We start from the raw sequence: 22,246 nt of genomic DNA, 5'->3' as shown, positions 1-22,246 counted from the left end.
TAGTGTAACTACCTCAAAGGGTGGTAATGATTGGAATGATGCCACCTACTGGAGACTTGTTGTGGGAAAGCTCCACCATGAGGAAAATGCCTCAGAGGCATTGTGGCTTTTCCTTGGCGTCAGGAAATGATGTTTGCTCATGGGTGCTGTCTATCAAGGCTACCAGCCAATCAACTTGAGGAGCCTCCTGTTTTCTGGGAGGAGACAGGAAGGAGGAAAGGGAGCCTGCGCGGAGAGCTCTGGGGTTTTTTTGGGTTCCTGACTGGATGGTGGTGGCGGCAGAGGACTTCACAGGAAATTTGAGGAAAGATAGGAATGCCAGGCTGTTGGAATTCTGTTCTCGATCTTTTTCTTTCTATTTTCCAAGAAACCCTTAAAAACCTAAACTCGTTTTATCAGTGATTTTAGTCAGTTTCCCCCAAAACTGGGGGAACAGATTAGAATCCACATTTAGAATCTTAAATTACACAGGGTCTTTGTGAATTTCAATGCAAATAAATTATATATATATATATATATATATATATATTTCAAAAATTTAAAACACTATATAAATGTCAAATCTTCATATTGTCATATTTTGGAATACTGACTTGTGTTCTATTTCTCCCTCTTAGTCTCACTTGTAAGTAATTTGGATAGATCCTTGATGGCAAAAGTCATGTCTGCTTTTTTTGAATGTCCTAGAATATCTAGCATATTGTTTATCACAGTGTACACTTTCAATAAATCCATGTTGTTTGGTTTATTAATGAATGGTCAGTCATTGGTATTGGATCAGCCCATCATGTATTTACTTAATATTCACAAGAGTCATTCAATTCAATAAACATTTATTAAGCATATGGTATGTGCCAAGCATTGTGCTAAGGACTAGGGCTAAAAAGGCAAATATTAAACACTCCCTGCCCCCATAAGTTTGCACTATATTGGGTAGTGCATCATATTTATTTATTACTGAAAAAGTAAAGGAATCAAGATGTTAGTGACAGAATCAACTTGGATCAAACTTAAGAAGACATCTTTGAGAGTTCAATATTTAAAATTTTCCTCAAGTATATTTATTAATCAAGCCTTTTTTATATCCTACTTCAAATCTTTTCATTCATAGAGGGTAAAATAGAAACATCCTCCCTCTGCCCATAGGAAATGCTTACATTTTTATCCAGATAGTATGGGTCCAGTTCTTCCAGGGGCTCTGACACCATGCTTGGAGGTATATTGCCATTAAAAAATGGCAGCTGTTTACCAGCTTCGAAGTCACCATGGGGCTCTAGTCCTTCTTCCTCCTCACTTTTCCTGGTAGAAGTACATTCTTCAGTGAGAACAAGAGATTTTCTGGTGAAGTAGGTGAAATTATTGGGTCTTGCCATATTTTTGTCTTGTAGGTTTAAAATCTTTTTTGAGTCCTTAAAGAGCCCTGAATAAATGCCAAGAAAAACAATAGGGAGAAAAATATATATGAGGAGAAGGGAATATATTAATAGGTTCGTATGTTTTGGTTTGTCACCACAAAATAAAAAATATCAGATTCTAATTTTTAATAAGGTTTTATATTGAATATATCTCCCAAACCCTTACAACAAATAATATAAAACAGTAAGGCAAGCATTCTAGGAGCTTACCACTTACCTCTTCCCAGGACTCCCCACTTCAATCTTCTCATTCCTATATATCTATTCAGATGTACAGGAATATATGCATAGTCTTCCTTTCCCTTCTTTAATTTAGATAATGCTTCATAATTGTTGCTGTGTATTGCCATTTAAGCTTGTCAGATTGTTTCATCCCTCCAATTAGATCAAAATTTTGTCAGTCAATGATCATTCTATGCCCTTTAAAACTTTAGTAAAGGAGTATCTATCTGTCTGTCTGTCTGTCTGTCTATCATCATCTATCCATCCATCCATAACATTAAATTCATAATGCTAAGTCTAGATTGATTATATCAAACGTTTCCTCAAAGATTTCTGACAATCTTTCTCTATCCATTCTTTTGCAAAGGATATCTTGACTGCTGTGTCAAGTGGCCAGTGAAGAAATGAGAGAATGAGAAAAGGGAGCAGGACCAAAGCAGTTGAATGTCTTTAAAGCTTTCAGAATAATCATCCTAAACAGGTTCTGGAGAAGCCTGAACCTGAATTCAATAGGCAATTGATAAACATTTATTAAGTACCTACTATGTTCCAGGTACTGTACTAAGCACTCTGTATGCAAAGAAGGACAAAAGGACAGTTTCTGCTCTCAAGGAGCTTGCAGTCTAATGTTTCAGCTCCCACCTCAGATACTTACTAATTACATGACCTTGGGTAAGTGACTTAATCTCCCTTGGGAGGTCTTAGCCTCCCTAGATCTTCATTTCCTTATCTGTACAATGAAAAGATTGGACTTCTAGGATCACTCTTATTTTTAAATGAATGATCCTATGATATTCTGACTAAATTGTAGAGGAAATTTATTACTTTACTCCTTCCTTGCTATTCCCTCCTATCAATCTATGTCCATGGATCCATCTCCCTTCGAGATTCATATAAATTAATCACTTCCAGAACATCTTGTCATCTTCCTATTTGATTATTGCATTTTATATTAATTTTCCTTATTTAGTATTTTAAGTTGATTTTTTTTATAAAACTAAAGGGAATATAAAAACAACTTACATGTTCCCTGAAAACAGTTCAGCAAAATAACACAAATGAGAGGTTATCATTGTTCGTATATCTTACAATTGTGCAATTTACTATTTGTTCATATAAAGTTGACTGCTTCAACTTTTGAAAGCTAATACGAAGAAATTAGTTGAATTATGAAATCCAATGATTCCTAAGCATCTACTCCTCCTATTCCTTATGTATAGCCTTACTTCCATTTTAATCTATGTCTTATGGAATTAATCTTGTTTAATTTTTAGGCTTACTTGAATGACTAGTCCCAGAAATAATGGTTCAATGTCAACTTGGTAGGAGGTTTTTAGTTATGTGCCTTAGGGATCTGTACTTGGTTCTGTTCCATATGTTAATTACTTGACTACATGGATGATAAGGCATCATTCAATATTATTTTCCTGATGCCAGTCCAGATTAAACTGAATGCACACTTAAAAACATCATATTAGGACTTATAGAGTATGTCTGGGGATGGGGATGGGGTGGAGTTAGGGAGAGAGAAGAGGACAGACAGGTGTGGAAAAGCAATTCTAGAATAGAGTTGTTAACTGGACCAGTGATTTGAGTGGTGTAGGAAACTTCTTATTGTGTAATTTAAAATTCTAAATGTGGTTTATAATCTGTCCCCCCAGTTTGGGGGGAAACTGACTAAAATCACTGATAAATGAATTTTGGTTTTTTAAGGGTTTATTGAAAGATAGTAAAAGAAAGAGAAAGCTTGAGAACAGAGTTCCTATAACCTGATGATCCTAAACTTCCCTAGCTTCCACTTCTGAAGTCCTCTGCCACCACCATGATCTCTTGAAGCCAAAAGAGAGGGAGCTTTCTGCACAGCTTCTGCTTCCTCCTTCCTGTTCCCCTCCCAGAAATGGGAGGTTCTTCAAGCTGATTGGTTGACTGGGCCTGAAGGTGATCAAAGTTCAAAGTTGTTAGCTTCTGAGAACAATTACTTTCTTAAGTACTCTTAAGTACCAGCCAGATGTGCTTACATTTTAGTAAGTGGTCCACAGTCAGTTGCCTTATCTAATTCAATCAGTTTAAATCTCCAGGTGGGTCCCTGAGTATCTGCTAAATCTAATCTTAACACACTGGGAAGGAAATTCTACCAATGCAAGGCACACCATCTTTGAAATGTATAGCAGTAGGTCACTAAGAGGTTAAGTGGCTTGTCCATTGTCTAAAGCCAATGTGTTCTAGAAGAGGGACTTGACCCCAGGTCTTCAAGGATCAGACTCAACTTTCTATCTACTGCTCCACAGTGTCTCTCATTGTTCCACACTACAGGTGTTGGGTTTTTTTTTTAAATAAAATGATCAATTACACAACAAAGATATGAAGAGACAGAATTCTAAGCATTTGAATTACATGGTGGTCCAAATTAATTTATTCCCATAAATCTGAAGCAGCAACAGACAAATAACAATTTCCTAAATGCTGTTTTTTTTTAAAATAATTACTATAGCTATTGCTGCCAGTTTGGGGTAAGAATATAATGATTTTATTAATATTATACCAGTACAGGATTGACCACTTCTCTCCCTAACTCCTCATGGTCTCAGGCCACATGGTAGAGAAAGCAGGGAGAGAGCCTCAATATGTCAGCTAGCATAAGCAGGAGAAAAGCCCCCAAAGACTCATGCTGTCTCTGGGAGATAGCGTGTGGTCTCTAGGAGCCAAGAGAAGTCCAGAAGATGTCCCAGAAGCCCTAGAAGCCCTTGAAGTCTTTCAAGACCTAATAGACCTAGAAGACCAGAGAAAACCTAGAAGACCCCCTTGGCATCTTTCAAAGGCTTTTTACACTCTTTTGCTAGAGGCCAGTCATTGATCAAAACTATTTGGTTAGTATTCAATTCCATTGAATGACATGACATAAAGGTTGTCTACATTAAAATGACATGCCAACCCAGAAAATAATGCAAAACACCCTCACTCAAGTTGCTTAAGGCAAAGTCCTTAATGTGGTTTAATTCCATCAGTCCTTCACTGATCTAGACAAAATATCTCCATTCCTTTTGTTCTCTTCCATTTTTCTTGGATAAGATTTGATGAACTTTCTCTAGGAGAAACTGGACTTTCTCCAGAAAGCAGGGCGTAGTAGTAGGGAGAGGAGATGGAGAAAGGACTGATCTCTGGGTCCCACAAGAAATCCATTATTAAAAATTATTTTCTCACATCTGAATCCATCAGAAACAGAGTGAAGCCTTTCACCCATATATGACAACAGTAGTCAACACTTGGGAAAAAAAGATTTTATTTTAAATGTATGTACCACCTATGTATAAAGGGATTTAAGACAACATTCAAAATTAAGTAAAGATTCATGGTACAATATTCTATATTGTTGGTTAGATGAAAACTCATATTAAATGTGAGGAACCCAAAGTTGTAATTCTGTAATAAGTTAAAGAATGTCCCTGAGATGGAGCTGACCCATTTCACTACCAACCTAGGCGTCAGAACTAGACAAAGACATCACCATCACCACCACTATCATTACCATTACCTTTTATTTAGATCTTTAGGTTTTGGAAAGCTCCTCAGGATGTTTCCTTATTTGATCCTTACAACTCTGTGAGGTAGGGTCTGTTATTTTCACCATTTTATAGGGGAGGAAAAATGAGATCGAGATATATTAAGTGAGTTTTCCTAGGTTACAGAGTGTGAGGAAATGGGGATTGGTCTCCTTTCAAGAATATAATAGTCACCATTCAATTTACACTCCTCTGGACCTGTTTGAGGAAAAATATCTCCCCCCCAACCCAGGCAAACAAAATCACATGATTCAGGGAAACCCTGGGATGGTCAAAAGTAGGTCTGTTCCTGAGCTATGTATATATAAGGGAAGAATGGAAAAATTGTCCCTGTATCACCTCCCCCATTGGCTAAGAAATACTGCATTCTGATTAGCTAGTTTTTGACTTGTAGATTGTAACCCTTGAGTAATCAAAATAATGGTGAAAAAGGGGAGGGGCCATTTTGCACTAGGGATGAGAGAGAGAGAAAAACCGGCCTTTAGGCCTCCAGATGGACAAGGGGTGGCCCTTTCTTGGGAGAATGACAATAAATGAGCCTTTGACACATTAGCAAAGCTGAGTTCTAGAAGTGATTAGAATGGTATTTCTCAAAATTTGGAGGTCCCACTGGGATTTATTATGAAATTATGATTTGAAAGGAACTTCTAGCCTCTGTGACCCAGAGCTCTTTGAACAGGATGTCTCGCTGAACTATTATCAGTGGTCGAATGGAGGGCTGGAGCTCAGAGGCTGGGTGGTTTAGAGAAGGAACTCCAGCAACTGGAGATGTCGCAAACATGGATGAAGTGAGCTCAAGTGGTAAGAATTTATAAAATCCCCCCCCAAAAAAATAGAATTTATCAGATTGGGGGGGGGGGTCGGGGCAGGGACCAGCCACATAAGTCTGCACACATGTTGAATAATTCCTGGGTGGTTAAGAGAACAGGGGGAAATCATGGTAAAACCCTGCCTGTGGGCTGTTTTAGATTACAGCCAAGCAGTTTTAGAATGTAGGCTGGGTTTAAGCCCAAAGGCTTTTAGATTATAGCCAAAAGTACTTTGAGTCTGTAGGCTGGGTGGTTTATAGGAAACATTGCCGGGGTGGGGGGGGGAGGGAGAGGCACCCCACCCCCTGCAACAAAATCTCATGATTCAGGGAAACCCTGAATTGAAATTAGATCTGCTCCTGAGTTGTGTCCATATAAGAGAGGAATGGAAAAACTGTCCCTGTATCACCTCCCCCATTTGCTAAGAAATACTGTATTCTGATTAGCTGGTTTTTGGCACATAGATTGTAACCTTTGAGTAACTGAAATAATGGTGAAAAGGGGGAAGGGCCATTTCTCATTAGGGATGAGAGGAGATAAAAAACAGCCTGTGAGCCTCCATTTTTGGTCACCCACCAGATGGACAAAGGATGGCCCATTCTCATGAGAATGACAATAAATGAGCCTTTGACACAACACCAACGCTGAGTTCCAGAAGTTATTGGAGTGATATTCTCACACAGAGCTAGTAAAGTATTTGAGATGGGATTTGAAGTCATGTCTATTTGGAAAGATGTTTGCAAATATTATAAAAGAGATATAGAACAGTATGAGCGTTTCATAGGATTTCCTTGTAAATGGCAAGCTCTTTCCAGTGCTCTTTATAGCTAGGTGATTTATCCATTTTGACCTTTTCTTGGTAAATGGTGTAAGATATTGGTCTATGCCCAGTTTCTGGCATACTGCTTTCCAGTTTACTCAACAATTTTTTTTAACCAAATAATGAATTATTATCCTAAAATATTGTCTTTACCCTTGTTAAGTACAGGGTTATTATATTTATTTGCTGCTGTAAATTATGTGTCTTCTCTATTTCATTGATCAGCCTTTCTATTTCTTTGATAGTACCAGACAGTTTTGATAATTACTACTTTGTAATATAGTTTAAGGTCTGGTACTGCTAAATCTTCTTCCTTTATATTTTTTCATTATTTCTTTGATATTCTTGATGTTTTGTTCTTCCAAATGAATTTTATTGTTATTTTTTCTAATTCAGTAAATTTTTGGGGGTAATTTAGTTGGAATGACATTAAATATATAAATTAATTTAGGTACTGTTATCATTTTTATTATATTGGCCCTTACTACTCATGAACAATTAATATTTCTCCAATTATTTATATCTGATTTTATTTGTATAAAAATATTTTTTACAATTTTATTTTTATAGTTCCTGGTGGAATTGTGAACTGATTCAATCATTTTAAAGATTATGGCCAAAGAATTATTAAATTGACTTTACCCTTTGACCCAGCAATACCACTACTAGGTCTATTTCCAAAGATAAGGAGGGGAAAAAGAAAAGAATCTATATGCTCCAAAATGTTTAAAGCAATTCTCTTTGTGGTGGCAAAAAAAATGGAAATTGCATAGATACCCATCAGCTGCAGAACGGCTGAACAAGTTGTGGTATGTGATTGTGATGGAATACTACTGTACTCTAAGAAACGATGAGCTAAACGATCTGAGAAAAACATGGTAAGGTTTGCATAAAATAATGAAGAGTGAAATGAGCAGGACCAAAAGAATATTGTATACGTTAATAGCAGTATTAAGGACTTTAAATGAATAAGTTATTTTGACTAACATAAATATCTAAATTAACTATAAAGGACATATGAAGAAAGACACATCTGCAATCATAGAAAGAACTAATAAATAGAAGTATGTGTAGAATGTTATAAATATATATGTATCTATATGTGTCTATGTGTGTGTATGTGTATACATGTATATATGTATGTGAGTATACACATACCCTATTTGTACCTAAAGCTTGACATCTCTAGGACAGGGGAAGGAAAGGAAAGAAAAAGAAATCTACTATATGAGAACTTCATTGTATATTTAAAAGGAATAGCAATTTGGACATAGGAGATTTGCAGTATCATATGCAATCATCTTTTTATTATACTATATTATGGAAATTTTTGTTTTATAATATAAATTAAAAATAACAGAAATTTTAAAAACAGAAATTATTAATAAGATATTGAAACATTAAACAAAACAACTAGCCAACAGGCCCATTTCCTGCTTAAGGCTACATTGTTGACATTATTGACAAAAACTCACCAAACTCCAGACAGATGAATGTATTCCAATTTATGTCTGCAGGAAGTAAACAAGAAGGGTCCAAATGACTTGTGTCAAATTGTTTCAATCAATGTTTCTCTTGTGCAATTTCATGTTTTTTATGTATTTTGGCCTGTTTGTGCCTGAAATGTGTTTCCTCGTTGCCCTTTGGGTGACTCTCAAACTTCAATTATTTGGGGACAAGTATTCTGTGACTCACAGCCAAATATGTTACTGGAAATATACTAGCATTAAAAAATGAGGCTTTGTTTCAGGAATACACTTGAGGTCATTGTGCAGTTTTCCAAAGACAATCTAGCCTTCTCTTCTCCTGCTCAATTTTGGGGCCTAGATTACTGTTCACCTGTAGCTTCTGTGCAAGGTGTCTCTATCTTTATCTTTATCTCTATCTCTATTTCTGTCTGTATCTACATAAAGCTGAGAAATAAAGCCAAGTGAATGGAGCATGCCTGTTAGCTAGATTGCTATGCATGACTATCCAATTGCATAGTAATCTAGCTAACAGGCATGCTCCATTCATTTGGCTTTATTTCTCAGATAGATATGGTAAAGTCTTTTGAGTAACTATGTTCATTGAGAAGGCCCTGTAATATACTGGGTCTTAGAATGAGCACAATGCTATCTTTAAACAAGAGCACTGGGAAGAGCTTGCCATTTATAAGGAAATCCTATAAACCCTGATACCGTTCTATACCTCTTTCATAACATTTGCAAACATCTTTGCCCTGAAGTTTACATCTTGCATGGAATCTTACATGTTTTTTTTGCTACATACAGGAGACATATTGTTATAGGATCATCTTAAAGGCAACATTTTGATCTATCAAATCAATTTTTTTTTATAATCAAACTAAAACAATAAGGCTATGAGACCATATAGCTTCTTCATCTTCCAGTAATTGTGTGATTGTAAGGATGAGAAACAAGAAGATTCAAAGGACTTCTCCAGGATTTGGAGAGATATTGGAAGACCTTCCTAAGATGATAGAGAATCCTTGTATTAGTATGTTTATCATATCAGAAAAAAAATTCAATTTGTTTTGAGGTTCTAGTGGTTTCAAGGAAGGCACTTAAGATAGTCTTGATTGAAGGAGGAGTATTTGAGTGTTGTGTAACTTCAGCTAAGTTACCTAAGTTAATTATTTTTCTCTCTTAAAAATGAGATTAAGATTTAAACCAGACATTTTCTTCTCTCTCTCTCTCTTCCTCTTCCTCTCTCCCTCTCTCCCTCTCTCACCAGAAAATGAGGGTTAAGTGACTTGCCCAGGGTCACACAGCTAGTATATGTCAAGTGTCTGGGGCCGGATTTTGAATTTAGATCCTCCTGAATCCAGGGCCGGTGCTTTATGCATGGCGCCACCTAGCTTCCCCTTAAACCAGACATATTTTAAATACAGCTTTAAATACAGGTATCATCAAGGACAAGGATAATTATTTAAGGAGAGAAGTTAATGATACAGCAAGCAGGAGAGATTTAGATAGACAATCCAAATGTTGCATGGGTATCCCAATAATATAACCCGAGAAAAGATTCCAGAGCCTTCCGTGGATACTCATTGGAAGATTGAAGAGGAAAAAAAAATAAAATATATTTAAAAAAATAAAAACAAACAAAAAAGATTGATGAGAAACAGAGAGAGGGTTAAGGCATGAGAAGTTTATGACAAGCACCAGAGAAGTGAGTGGTGAGATCATAAATCCATAGAAGTAATATAGTTTCTCTATGCTGCAATATCAACATTAATGTTTCTTGACATATTTGTATCTATTTATGTTACATAATCTTCAATTAATCCCTCAGTACTTTTTTCACTAATTAGTAAGCATTTATTAAGTATTTAATGTTTGCTAGCCACTAGGCATCAAAAACTAAAAAAAAAAAAAAAGAATGACACTGCTCCTGCCCTCAATTTATATTATATAGGGTGAAGCAATACATATACATAGAAGTAAATGTAGGTAATTTCAGTGGCATTCTCAGCTGAAGACTTAGGAAAGGTTTCCTGTAGGAAGGAAAATAAGTTTGGCTTTGGATTTCATGAGGCAGGAGAAAAGAGGCATTGCATTATAGTGATGGCATGATTGATGTGGACCTGTGCAAAGGTATGGAAGTGGGAGATGGTAAGTTTTTTTTTATGATAAATAGCAAGAAATTCAATTTGGCTTGAACATAGCACAATAGGGAGTAATTTGCATTAAACCTGCAAAGGTAGTTTGGGGCCAGAATGTGAATGGCTTGAAATGTCAAATACAAGAGTTTTAATTTTACCCCAGAGTCAAAATGGAGCTTTTAGACGAAGGGATTGACTTGATCAGATCTATGTTTTAGGAATATAATCTGGATAGCTAGGTCACATATGCATACATTATGTTGAATTGTAAATTAAAATGAAACAGTTCAATTGAACATGAACTTAAGTGACTACTCCATGCAAAACATTGTAGTAGGTACCTGGCACTAGATAAAATGTCATAAAGGCAAAGAAACCTGAAGAGGCTGTCATATGTTTGAAGAGAGAAAGATCACGTTTACCTAGGTAAGGAAGGAAGCAGTGTCGTGTTTATGGAGAGGGTGAAATCTTGTTACCTCATCCTGAACAGATTATAAACTTTTTGAGATCAGGAAACAATTTTTTTCTTTTATTCTTCTTCCCTCTCTTTTTTTTTTATCCCATAAAGTAACAATGGCAAACATAATGTGGGCCTAACTTATTGCATCTTATTTTAATAAAAATTATTTCAAGATGGTCAGAAATGTAGCAACAGGGAACCAATCCTTTTAGAAAGATGAATGGCAATTACCTGAAAACACTGACAATTTTTTTTTATGTGAAGGGAAATATTTTCTTGGGGAAACAGACTGATTTTCAAACTGTTAGGAAAGCCCCCAAAATCAAAGTGGAAGCTTATAGTAATTGTAAGAAGTTCAGATCCATAAAATGTTGCTGGGAGCAGATATCTCAATACACTGAGGCAGCTTGAACTTTTGCTTCCTCACACTGAATGGCTAAAAGTGACAAAGATAGCCTTGCTGGGTCACTCAGGCAGCTGAGTATTAAACAGATGAAGTCTGTTTTGTGGTTTTGTTGGAAGGTCCTTAGTTTTACTTTTGAATGACCATATATATTAATTTGAAAGATAGATAGCCTCAAATTTATAATAATTCTTTTTTAAAAAAGTTAGACACAAGATTGTTTTCAATCACAACCTTTTACTAATGATGTTCTTGAAACTATTTTCTTTGCATGCTTTTTTTTTTTTTTTTTTTTGCGCAGGGCAATGGGGGTTAAGTGACTTGCCCCGGGTCACACAGCTAGCAAGTGTCAAGCATCTGAGGCCAAATTTGAACTCAGGTCCTACTGAATCCAAGACCAGTGCTTTATCCATTGCGCTGCCTAGCTGCCCCACTTTGCATGCTTTTTAAACCTTTTCATTGCTATTACTGATGTTCTCTTAACCATTTCCATTTTTTTCATCCCACTCCCTCCCCTTAAAAAAAATCATCTCATAGATTCAGAGTTGGGGAGAGCCTTAAAGATCACCAACCAACACCATTACTTTGTAGATAAGAAGCCTGAGGTTGGGAAAGATGAATTGATTTGCCCAAGATCTCATAAGTGGTAAATAGCAGAGCTGGGCTTCTTGGGGTCATAGATTTGGACTGAGAGGGTCCATCAAGGTCATAGAACCCCATCATTTTACAGATGAAGAAACAGATGAACAGAAGAATCAAGTGACTTGCCTATGATCACACTGTTAGTAAAAATCTACAACAGAATTCAACCAAGGACTCCTTGACTCTAAATAAAGTACTATAATTTCCGCTATACCACACTACCATGACACTATTCTCAACTTTTCTGACCTCAAAGAAATCATGTGGCATTTCCTGAAAGAGAAACTACAGTATATCTTAACCCCTTTAACTACTCCTTCTATGCTATTTAAATCCAGTGACGAAAGCATTTGGCTTCCTATCTGTGTAGCAGTGTGAACATGGTTTAATTATATTGCGTATGAATTCAAATTTTCTAAAATAACTTTTTACATCTTTTGGTAATTATTTGCTTATCTACATTCAATCTGCTTTTGCATAATTTAGAGCCTGAGAAATGTGAACTTCCAAAAATCAAATGGAAGTTTCCCTGAACCATATGGACAATGCAACTTCAATAATGTAAGAAAAAACTAATTATGCAGTGTTCTGGGTTCTCTTTGGATTAGTTGTTGGAAAGATTTGTTACCTATCTTAACCACAAGATGGCGGTACCATACAAATTTTAGGAGAAAGATTAAAGACAAGGGACCTAAAAGTTCATCTTGGCCTGTTTCATAACCAATATTTTTTTTGCCCTTAGGCAATCTAGTGAACTCTATTAGCCTCTTCTCAGAATTGTTTTAAAATATATAAAGTAAAATATAGGGGAAATCCATTATATTTAAATAATTTTACTAAATTATTTTTTAAAAATTTCAGGGACCCCAGGTTAAGAACACCTGATTTGTGTCAACTCAGTGATTGCATAGATAAGGAAATTGGGTGATTAAGTCACTTGCCCAAGGTTATACAAGTAGTAAGCATCAGGACCAGGATTTTAACACCAGATCTCCAGAGGAGAGACGATGATCTACTTTACCCTGATGCCAACCACCTATCTAGTGTTTCTTAACCTGAAACCTGTGGGGAAGTTTTTAGGGGGTCTATGAAATTGGAAAAGGAAAAATTTATATTTTGGTTTCATTAATCTTTGGCTTCCTTTGAAATCTTACATATTCCATTTTAGGAATTTCAAACTATTATTCTGAGAAGGGGTCAGTTGGTTTCATCTGACTTCCAATGGGCTCCATGTTACCAAAAAAAAAAAAAAGTTTAGAGATCCTTACTCCAATCCTGTATTTTAGAAATAAATTGTTTGGGAAACTACTTATTTACTACTTGGGTAATAAACAGGGTACTCTCAGGAAGCATGGGAAAAAAATACCTAACTTTGTTCACTCCCTATCTCCTTCAGTGCTTCATAAATGTCTTCATTTATGTGTTTGCTCCATCAATTCAAGCATGAGTATTTAGACTTGCTATGACTAAGAAAAATGGTCACTTCACAACCAATATGATTGTTGATGCTGATTATGATGGTTATTCTTGTCTTTAAGCTTAACTTAAGCTGATTATAGACTTGTACATTGTGGGCCATGTACCTGAAATCTTTGCAGCTTGGTGGAAATGTCCAGATTTCTTGCTCAGTTTCCATAACATCAAAGTAGAACTTTGTTCAGGAGGATGCCATACACCTTGAGTTAAGTTAAGTATTGTAGAAAGTATGTGCGTATGTGTATGAGAGCATTTTGAAATTCCTTCATTCCATAAAAAAAAAAACAACCAAACAAAATCACAACAACAACAAAACAAAACAAAAACAAAAGAAACAAAACAAAACAAAACCCCAAAACTTCTTGGATCAGAGCTGTTACAAGAGTATTAATACATATAGTATTGTTAAATTTACATGGAACACAGAAACATTTTAAACTCAAGGAAGCTCAGTGGATAGAACACTGGATGTGGCATCAGGATGATCTAGGTTCAAATCCAGTGTTGGACATTTAATAGCTGTGTAACCTTGGTCAAGTCACTTGTTTGTCTCAGTTTCCTAACTGTGAAAGGAGGATAATAACAGAATCTACCTCTCAGGGTTGTTATAAGGATCAAATATAATATTTCTAAAGCACTTAGTAGAATGTGTAGTCCACAGTAAATTTTAGTTATTATTATTAAAGTATTGTGCAAATCACAAATCTTGCATGTTGACTTCCTAGTCATAGAAGGAAAAATATAATTTTATTATATGATCTTCTTAGCTCACTTAATATATCAATAAACATGATGCACTGTATGCATGTGATCATTTGAAAACATTGCCATATCTAATGAAGCTACTTATTTTTGAAGACATCCCTAAATTCTAAATTATCATGAATCAGCATTGGATCTATTTGCATCAAAGTAAGAAATATATGTCTGATGAAGCTACAATTTTAAGGCATTTTAACCAGCTGTAACTCATGGTAATTGAATTTAATTCACATAAAATAATATGACTCGAAGTAGAAGTATGCATAGATAAATAATTAAGGAAATAGCAACAAACTCCCATTACTGGAGTCATTAACACAAAACTACTCTCAACAGAATAGCAGTACTTAAACAGATAAACTTGGGAACATATCCCTTAAATTTCTGATTAGAGATTTTTTAATGCAATTTGGAACTCAGAGATAGGGATCACATTTTCAGCTTTGTAGTCCAAATATAGCCTCCCAATTTCCATTATTCTCACTATCCCTTGCTCCCCCTTCAATTAATAAGTTTAGTAATATAGTTACCAAAAATCTTGTGAAAACAAGAATATTCTGTCTTCTAAACAATTTCTGGTCACAATGAATCAATATGTAAAACATCACATGATCCCATATTGAAAAGCTTGATACTTTGTCAAGACTGGAGCAGTATGGTCTAGTGGAGAAAGCACTAGATTTGGCACTTGGTGGTCTTGGATTTGAAACTCATTTCAGATACTTGTCAGTATGAGCCTGGCCAAGTTTTTCCCTCTCTTTGTGTCTTAGTTCTTTCTTTTGTAAAATGAATGAGCTGAATTTAATGACCTTTAAAAGCCTTTCTAATTCTAAAACAATCATCCTACCATCAGATTAGGTGCTGCTAATATTGCATATCACAGTACATTCCCCAGCACTCCTCTTGATGTGTTCCTGGAAACTAGTCAAGACCATTGCTATGGGACATTGTATAGAAAGCAATAGAGCATGAAGTTTGTCTATCAGCTATTCCTTACTCTTTAAAAAAAAATTTAATTATCATTTTATTTAGAATTTCCCCCATTACATGAAAAAAATAAAAAGAATTTTTTTCACATTGATTTTTTAAAGCTTTGTGTTCTAAATTTTCTTCCTCCCTCCCTCCTCAACCCTCCCTATGAAATCAAGCAATTCAATATCAGTCATACATGTGCACTTATGCAAGAAATCTTTACATTAATCAGGTTGTGAAAGAAAATAGACAAATTAACTTTAGAAGGATAAGCTAACAAATAAAACTATACTTCAATCTCTATTCAAATACCATCAGTTCTTCCTCTGTTGATGGTTTGCATTTTTCATACATTCTTCAGATATCATCCTGCTCATCATTTCTTTCACAGTTACTATTGCTAACTGTATTACTCTCCATCTTCTATCCCCTTGATATTTACTCTATTTTCTAACTTCCTACACCCTATCCCTCCTCGTAAGTGTTTTGCTCTTTACTGTCCCCTCCCCCAATCTGCCCTTCATTCCTTTCCCTCTTCCCTTTATCTCTTTCCCCTCCCACTTTCCCTCAGGGCAAAATATATTACTATACCCACTTGAGTGTGTATGTTATCCCCTTTGAGCCAATTCTGATGAGAGTAAGGTTCACTCACTTCCCCAGTCTTTCCCCATCTTCCCCTCCACTCCATAAGCTTTCTCTTGTTTCCTTTATGTGAGCTACTTTTCCCCAGTCCATTTCTCCCTTTCCTTTTCTTCCAGTGCATTTCTCTTACCCCTTAACTTTATTTTGAAGATGTCACCATGGGTCAGCTAGGTGACACAGTGGACACAGCACCAGCCCTGCACCCAGGAAGCCCCAAGCCCAAATCCAGCCCCAGACATAAGCCACCCCACCCTGCCTGCCTCACAAAAAAACAAGGATAAACAAAAAATAAATGCTTTACAGATATCATCCCTTCATATTCAATTCACACCTGTGCCCTCTAAGTATATTATTTTCAGGCTGCCCTAATACTGAGAAAGATCATATGAGTTAGAAGTATTATCTTCCCATGTTGGAAAGTAAACAGTTTAATCTTTTAATATCCCTTATGATTTCTTTTTCGGTTTAACTTTTTATGCTTCTCTAGGGTCTTGTATTTGAAAGTCAAATTTTCTCTTCAGTTCAGATCTTTTCATCACAAATGCCTGAAAGTCCTTTTTTTCATTGATATCCTATTTTTCCCCTTAAAGATTATAATTGCTTTTGCTGGGTAGGTGATTCTCGACTGTAGTCCCAGTTCCTTTGCCCTCTGGAATATCATATTCCATGCCCTCTGGTCCTTTAATGTAGATGCTGCTAGATCTTGTATTATCCTGAATGTATCTCCACAGTATTTTAATTCCTTTTTTTTAGCTGCTTGCAATATTTTCTCTTTGACTTGGGATCTCTGGAATTTGGCTATAATATTCCTGGAAGTTTTCTTTTTGGGCTCTCTGGAGATGATTGGTGGATTCTTTCCATTTCTATTTTAGCTTCTACTTCTAGAATATCAGGGCAATTGTCTCAGATAATTTCTTGGAAGATTATGTCTAAACTCTTACTGTGATCATGGTTTTCAGTAATCCAATGATTTTCAAATTGTCTCTCCTGGATCTATTTTATAGGTCAGCTGTTTTTCTAAGGAGACATTTCATATTGCCCTCTATTTTTTTTATTCAATTGGATTTGCTTTACTGTATCTTGGTTTCTCATAAAGTCACTAACTTTCATGTGTTCAATCCTAATTCTTAGGCAATTATTTTTTTCAGAGTGCTTTTGTATCTCCTTTCCCATTTGACTTTTCAAGCTGTTGACTTTTTTCTCATGACTCTCCTGCATCACTCTCATTTCTCTTTCCATTCTTTCCTCTACCTCTCTAAATCTTCCTTCTATCTCTCCTACTTTCTCTTCAAAACCCCTTTTGAGTGCCTCCATGGCCTGAGACCAATTCATATTTTTCTTGGAAGTTTTGGATATTGGAGCTTTGACTTTGTTATTATCTTCTTCTGAGGGTGTATTCTGGTCTACTTTACCACCCCCCCCCAAAAGCTTTCTATAGTCCGATGTTTCCTTTGCCTACTTATCTCAACCCAGAAGCAGATGCCTGATTGAAATCTGATCACCTACAGTCAGAAGCTTGGTGTACCTGTGCCCCTCCCCCACTGGGCCCCCACCACTCAAGTCAGCCCACTAGATCAAAACCTGGTCCCTTTGCCCCAACTGCAGCAGAGACCACAGCTACTTCACCCCAGGCAACCACCTAACACCCTCACCAGTCCACAAGCCCAGCCTCAGAAGAAGGTGCTGGCACCAAAGACTCAAAGGCCCTGGAGGTGCTGTCTGTCCCAGGTTGGGTATGCATTGAGCTCTGAGCTCCTCTCTCAGCCCAAACAACAGGTGATCCTATTTGCCTAATTAAGCCATCTTTGGCTGGAAAATAGTCTCACTTATTTCTTATGTGGGTTGGGCTGCTCCAGGAGTTGTCTTATGGCAATATTTTTGGAGTGTGTGGACAGGTTATTCAGGAGCTGGGGGAGTCACAGCCTTTCCTCTGCCATCTTTGTTTGCTCCCTCCTCCTTACTCTTTTAAAATGACCATTAATTCTATTCAAACATGTTAATAATGGTTGGTAGGCATCATAAGTGTCCTTGGAATTATTAAGAATCTGAGTTCAATCCCTACCTCTTCTCAAGTCCTAAATACATTACTAAGAAGATCATGTGAAAGGCAATTTATTAAGATTATGTCCTCAGGCAACCCACAAAGACTATGTCAGGAAAGAATTACTAATCAACTCAACACTATTGAGGATAATTTCTACATGGGGAATTCATACTACCACCACTACTACAAAACACAACTACTACTACTACTACTACTACTACCACAACTACTACCAAAACTACTACTACTACCACCACCACCACCACAGCTGCTGCTGCTGCTACTGCTACTGCTACTGCTCCTGCTCCTGCCCTGCACCTTCACCTGCTGCTACTGTTAGTATTGCTACAGCTTTGCATTTACTACTACATCAACTACTTCTACTACTGTAACTGCTGCTACCACTATTACTACTACTAATACTAAGAATGGTCTTTTTTGTACCCGCCACAACTTAAAAGTTAATGTTGGTTTCTGCCTCCCACAACATACTGCTTGTTTTAGAAGGTGCCCTAAAATTTTCAATACAGTTTGAAGCCATATTTGAGCATAAAACTGAACTAAGACTTTTGAAACATTCTGTATCTAAAGCAGTGTTTGCTCTTTAGAATTATTGTAATTGTAAATGTCATCCATTCTCTTTGAATGGGAAAATATTAACAGTTTGCTCTTAAAATGTTATATATTATATATATGAATATAAATATGTATCTAGCAACATCCTCAACTTTAGGATGTTTATACAATATTTCAGTTGGTACAATTTTCTTTTCCAATGGCTATGGTTTCTGAAACCTCTCTCTCAAATCTAAACTACACCAATGGGCCAAACTTCAAGAGAAGCTACAACCCTCTTATCAAAGGCACCATTGTTTTTTCCTGGGGCCAGGGGTCATAGAATAAGCATGAGAAGAAGCAAGGCTTAGTATTGGCCTCAGACCTAGGGGCTAGGAGTGAAGGGATGATTTCAGGAAATGCATTCAATTGAATGCAAATATTCTTTGGAATGAATTGCCAAATGTCACAACTCCATCAGCAGACAGTGGGATTCAGAAAATACTAGGAATGAGTAAATCCCCATGGACACATGTGTGGCAGAGCAAAGGGAATTAAAAGCAGTAATAATAATGAAATATATGAATGAGAATTTGTGTGTGAGTGAAGATAAATTCAGAAATGTGTAAATAGAAATGGCAAAGAAGGACCTATCCCCACAATGAATCTGGCTGAGCAGTCAGCAGAGCATCTGAATGAGTCCTTCTCATGCAGCTCAGGTCTATCAAGAATAGAGGAGTGTATGTATTTATATATCTCCTCATTCCCTTGAAAAATACATAAGTAATAATAAAGAATATATCTCTTCAGAAATATATTTTATGCATTTTATGCATTTACATATTGTATTTATTTCACTAGATTTCTGCCAAGCACCAGCAACAGCAGAAACACTTTAATGTCAGTCAATAGGATCGAAATGTCACCAATATGCTTACAAAGTGATTCTATCCCCCCATGGACAAATTTGGCTGGGCAAAAGTCCATTCCCATCAGACATCAGGTTTATCAGCAATGAATTTAGAACGTGTCCTTTGAATTATTGAATTACAAGTGTTGATGCAAGTGTTGCAAAAATAATGAGGCATATTCGATAACACTGTTCTCAGTGCAAAAAACCTGTTTAGAAAGAGCAAATAAAAAATTAAATACTATTTATATTATTATCCTTTATCTTATCCTTTTTGATTTATAATTTTGCATTCATTTTTAATGACTAAAATATATTAATATAGTAACATATGAAAGTAACTTATAAATAAATATAACTATATAGAGGGTTAAAGCTCAAACTTTTTTCTGATAGAAATTGTTGTTTAGTAATTTTTTTTCAGCTGTGTCCAAATCTCCGTGACCTCAAATGGGGTTTTCTTGGCAAAGATATAGGAGTGGTTTGTCATTTCCTTCTCTAGCTCATTTTATAGATGAGCAAACTGAGGCAAACAGGGTTAAGTGATTTGTCCAGAGTCACACAGGCAGTAAGTATCTGAAGCCGGATTTCCACTCAGGGAGATGAGTCTTTCTGACTCCAGGGCTATGTGTTTTTTGTTGTTGTTCAAGTCATTTCAGTTTTTTTTTTACTCTTCATTGATACCATTTGGGGTTTTCTTGAGTAGAAAGAGAAACTAGCTCCAGAACTCAGTCACAAATTAGAGTCTTTGTGGTTCACTTAATTCGCATTACCACTTGCTACTCTGGTCTCCTCAATTCCCTCAATGGAGAACTATGCTAGGTTCTTGGGAAGTACAGAATGCATATGGTAGTCAGTCTCTGCCCTCATCTGGTTTAAAGTCTAGTAGGAGAAGTGATAGTAACAGAGGTTGTTATAATGCAGACATTAACATGCCAGATACAATCAGTACAAAGCATATTGCTGATTGCCTACAAGCGGGATGCCCCAGGCTCTAGGACAAACCAGCTGCAAAACAAATGGCCCCACCAGAATGGCATTCAAAGTAGGTCAAGCAGACAGATTTCAAAAACAGACTGGCTGGGAAATGAATAAAGAAAGAAATGAATGTTCCTTATGCTTCTTACAAAACAACTGTCACATAGCCAGGGACCACAACAGCTCTCTTTGAGACCCCTTTGGCTTGGAATTTCCATCTCCTTCTTTCCCTTCCAGCATTTCCTCAGCTGCTGCCTTGAACCGTCTACCACTCTCCTATTCCCATCTCACTGAATCTCTGGGGTATCCGAGGGCAGATCTGAAGGGTCAGTCCTTGCATCTGAAAGGGAGGAGGCTGTGGCAAATCCCCAAGGCTACTTCTTATAGTACCCCTTCCTTTCAGAACCAGAATTGTTCTCTTCTGGCAGTGACCCTAGTCTGATATCCCCTCTTCCAACCCCTATTCTCCCAGAATCCCTACCATATCCTGTAGGAGTTAAGGGGTAGTGGGATGTAGATTTCACAACATGTTTTGAGCCTGTCTTTTCTCAGAAATGTGGATGAATCTTTCCCAAAGGCCCCATTCAACATCTATGGACAGCTTCATGGAGTCTATGTAGTGGGTTAAAAAAAAAGGCAAGAGAGAGAATGGTTGTGATTGTATGAAGGATTGTAGTAGGCTTTTTAACTCTTCAGATGTATCCCATTATTCCTACTGCTAAAGATAGCAATTCCTTATGAACCCGGGTGAAAAAAAAAATAGATACCGTTTTCGGTATCATAGTGGGGCAGAGAGGATAGAAACTTTCACCAGAGTCGACAGGTGGTGACAATAGATAGAAAAGAAAACAGTCCCAAGCCAGTTTATTAGTGCTGGAAGTGGCACAGCAGTTAGAACATCTGGCCTGAAGTCAGGAAGACTTATCTTGCTGCATTCAAATCTGGCCTCAGGTACTTACTCAGACCCTGGGCAAGTCACTTAACCCTGTTTGCCTTGTTTTTCTCAGTTGTAAAATGAGCTAGAGAGGGAAATGGCAAACCACTCCAGTATCCCTGACAAGAAAACTTCAAAAGGGTCACAAAGGCTTGGACAAGACTGAAAAATGACCGAAATTAAAACAACAATCCATGAGGGGCTTGGAAGAGACAAAAAAGGAAAGATGATGGGGTAGCCATCATTCAAATGTCTCCAAAGAGTAGACACTCCCAGAAGGTACTTTTCTTGTTTAAAGAACCCCAGAATTGGAGTTGGAAGAACTGGTAAAAACCTACTTCAGCCACTGATAATCCATATAACGTTGGACAACTCATCTATAAACTTAATGGTTGCTCTAAAGGTTCTTCTGGCTATAAAGCTATGAGTCCATGAAAAGCTTGAAATAAGTCATTTGCTATTTAAAACTAAATTATTGATCTCATTTGTTTTAATATCAACTACATTTACCAAAACATATCTCTCCTACTCCCATAGAACCATCCTTTTGAACAGTTTTTTTTAAAAATCAGCAATATTTACCACCGTATCAACCAAATCTGTCTCTATGCATACACATACACATATTATATTTGCATGCATCTACATTATTAAGCATCCACTGAGGGGAAAGCTGTACCAGCAAAGTACAGAGATTATAAGGAAGTCAGCTGATGTTCTCATGTAGTTTAAAGTCCAGTAAGATGTAATAGTAATAGACACAGCTATAATTCAGATATCAAAATGCAGGATACAGTCAATATCATGTATGTGCATATGATATATGTATATATATAAATATATATCCATCTACATGTATTTCTATATATGTATGCATACATATACATACACACATACAATTATATAATCTATGTGTCTCCATATGGATATGTGTATATAAACAGGGATTGGACCTTTGATTTAATTGGTATTAAGAACTCCTAGGAGATGAAACTTCCTCTAGGAATGAAGATAGACATCTTCTCAGCACTTTGT

General features: G+C 36.5%; 1 protein-coding gene across 1 annotated transcript in view; it reads right to left on the bottom strand.

The window, feature by feature from the left end:
• Positions 1–22,246, bottom strand: part of LOC122747776 (sodium channel protein type 9 subunit alpha-like) — a 97,913-nt gene that overhangs the window by 65,163 nt on the left and 10,504 nt on the right. The window contains exon 2 of the mRNA XM_043993617.1: positions 1,158–1,420. Within this exon, the coding sequence (XP_043849552.1) occupies positions 1,158–1,373 (216 nt within the window). The 5' untranslated portion in view covers positions 1,374–1,420. The remainder of the gene's footprint in view (positions 1–1,157; positions 1,421–22,246) is intronic.

This window comes from Dromiciops gliroides, chromosome 3, assembly GCF_019393635.1.
Source record: "Dromiciops gliroides isolate mDroGli1 chromosome 3, mDroGli1.pri, whole genome shotgun sequence".
NCBI classification, from domain to species: Eukaryota; Metazoa; Chordata; class Mammalia; order Microbiotheria; family Microbiotheriidae; genus Dromiciops; species Dromiciops gliroides.
Note: the sequence above shows the minus strand (reverse complement) of the source record. Positions and strands in the feature narration are given on the sequence as shown.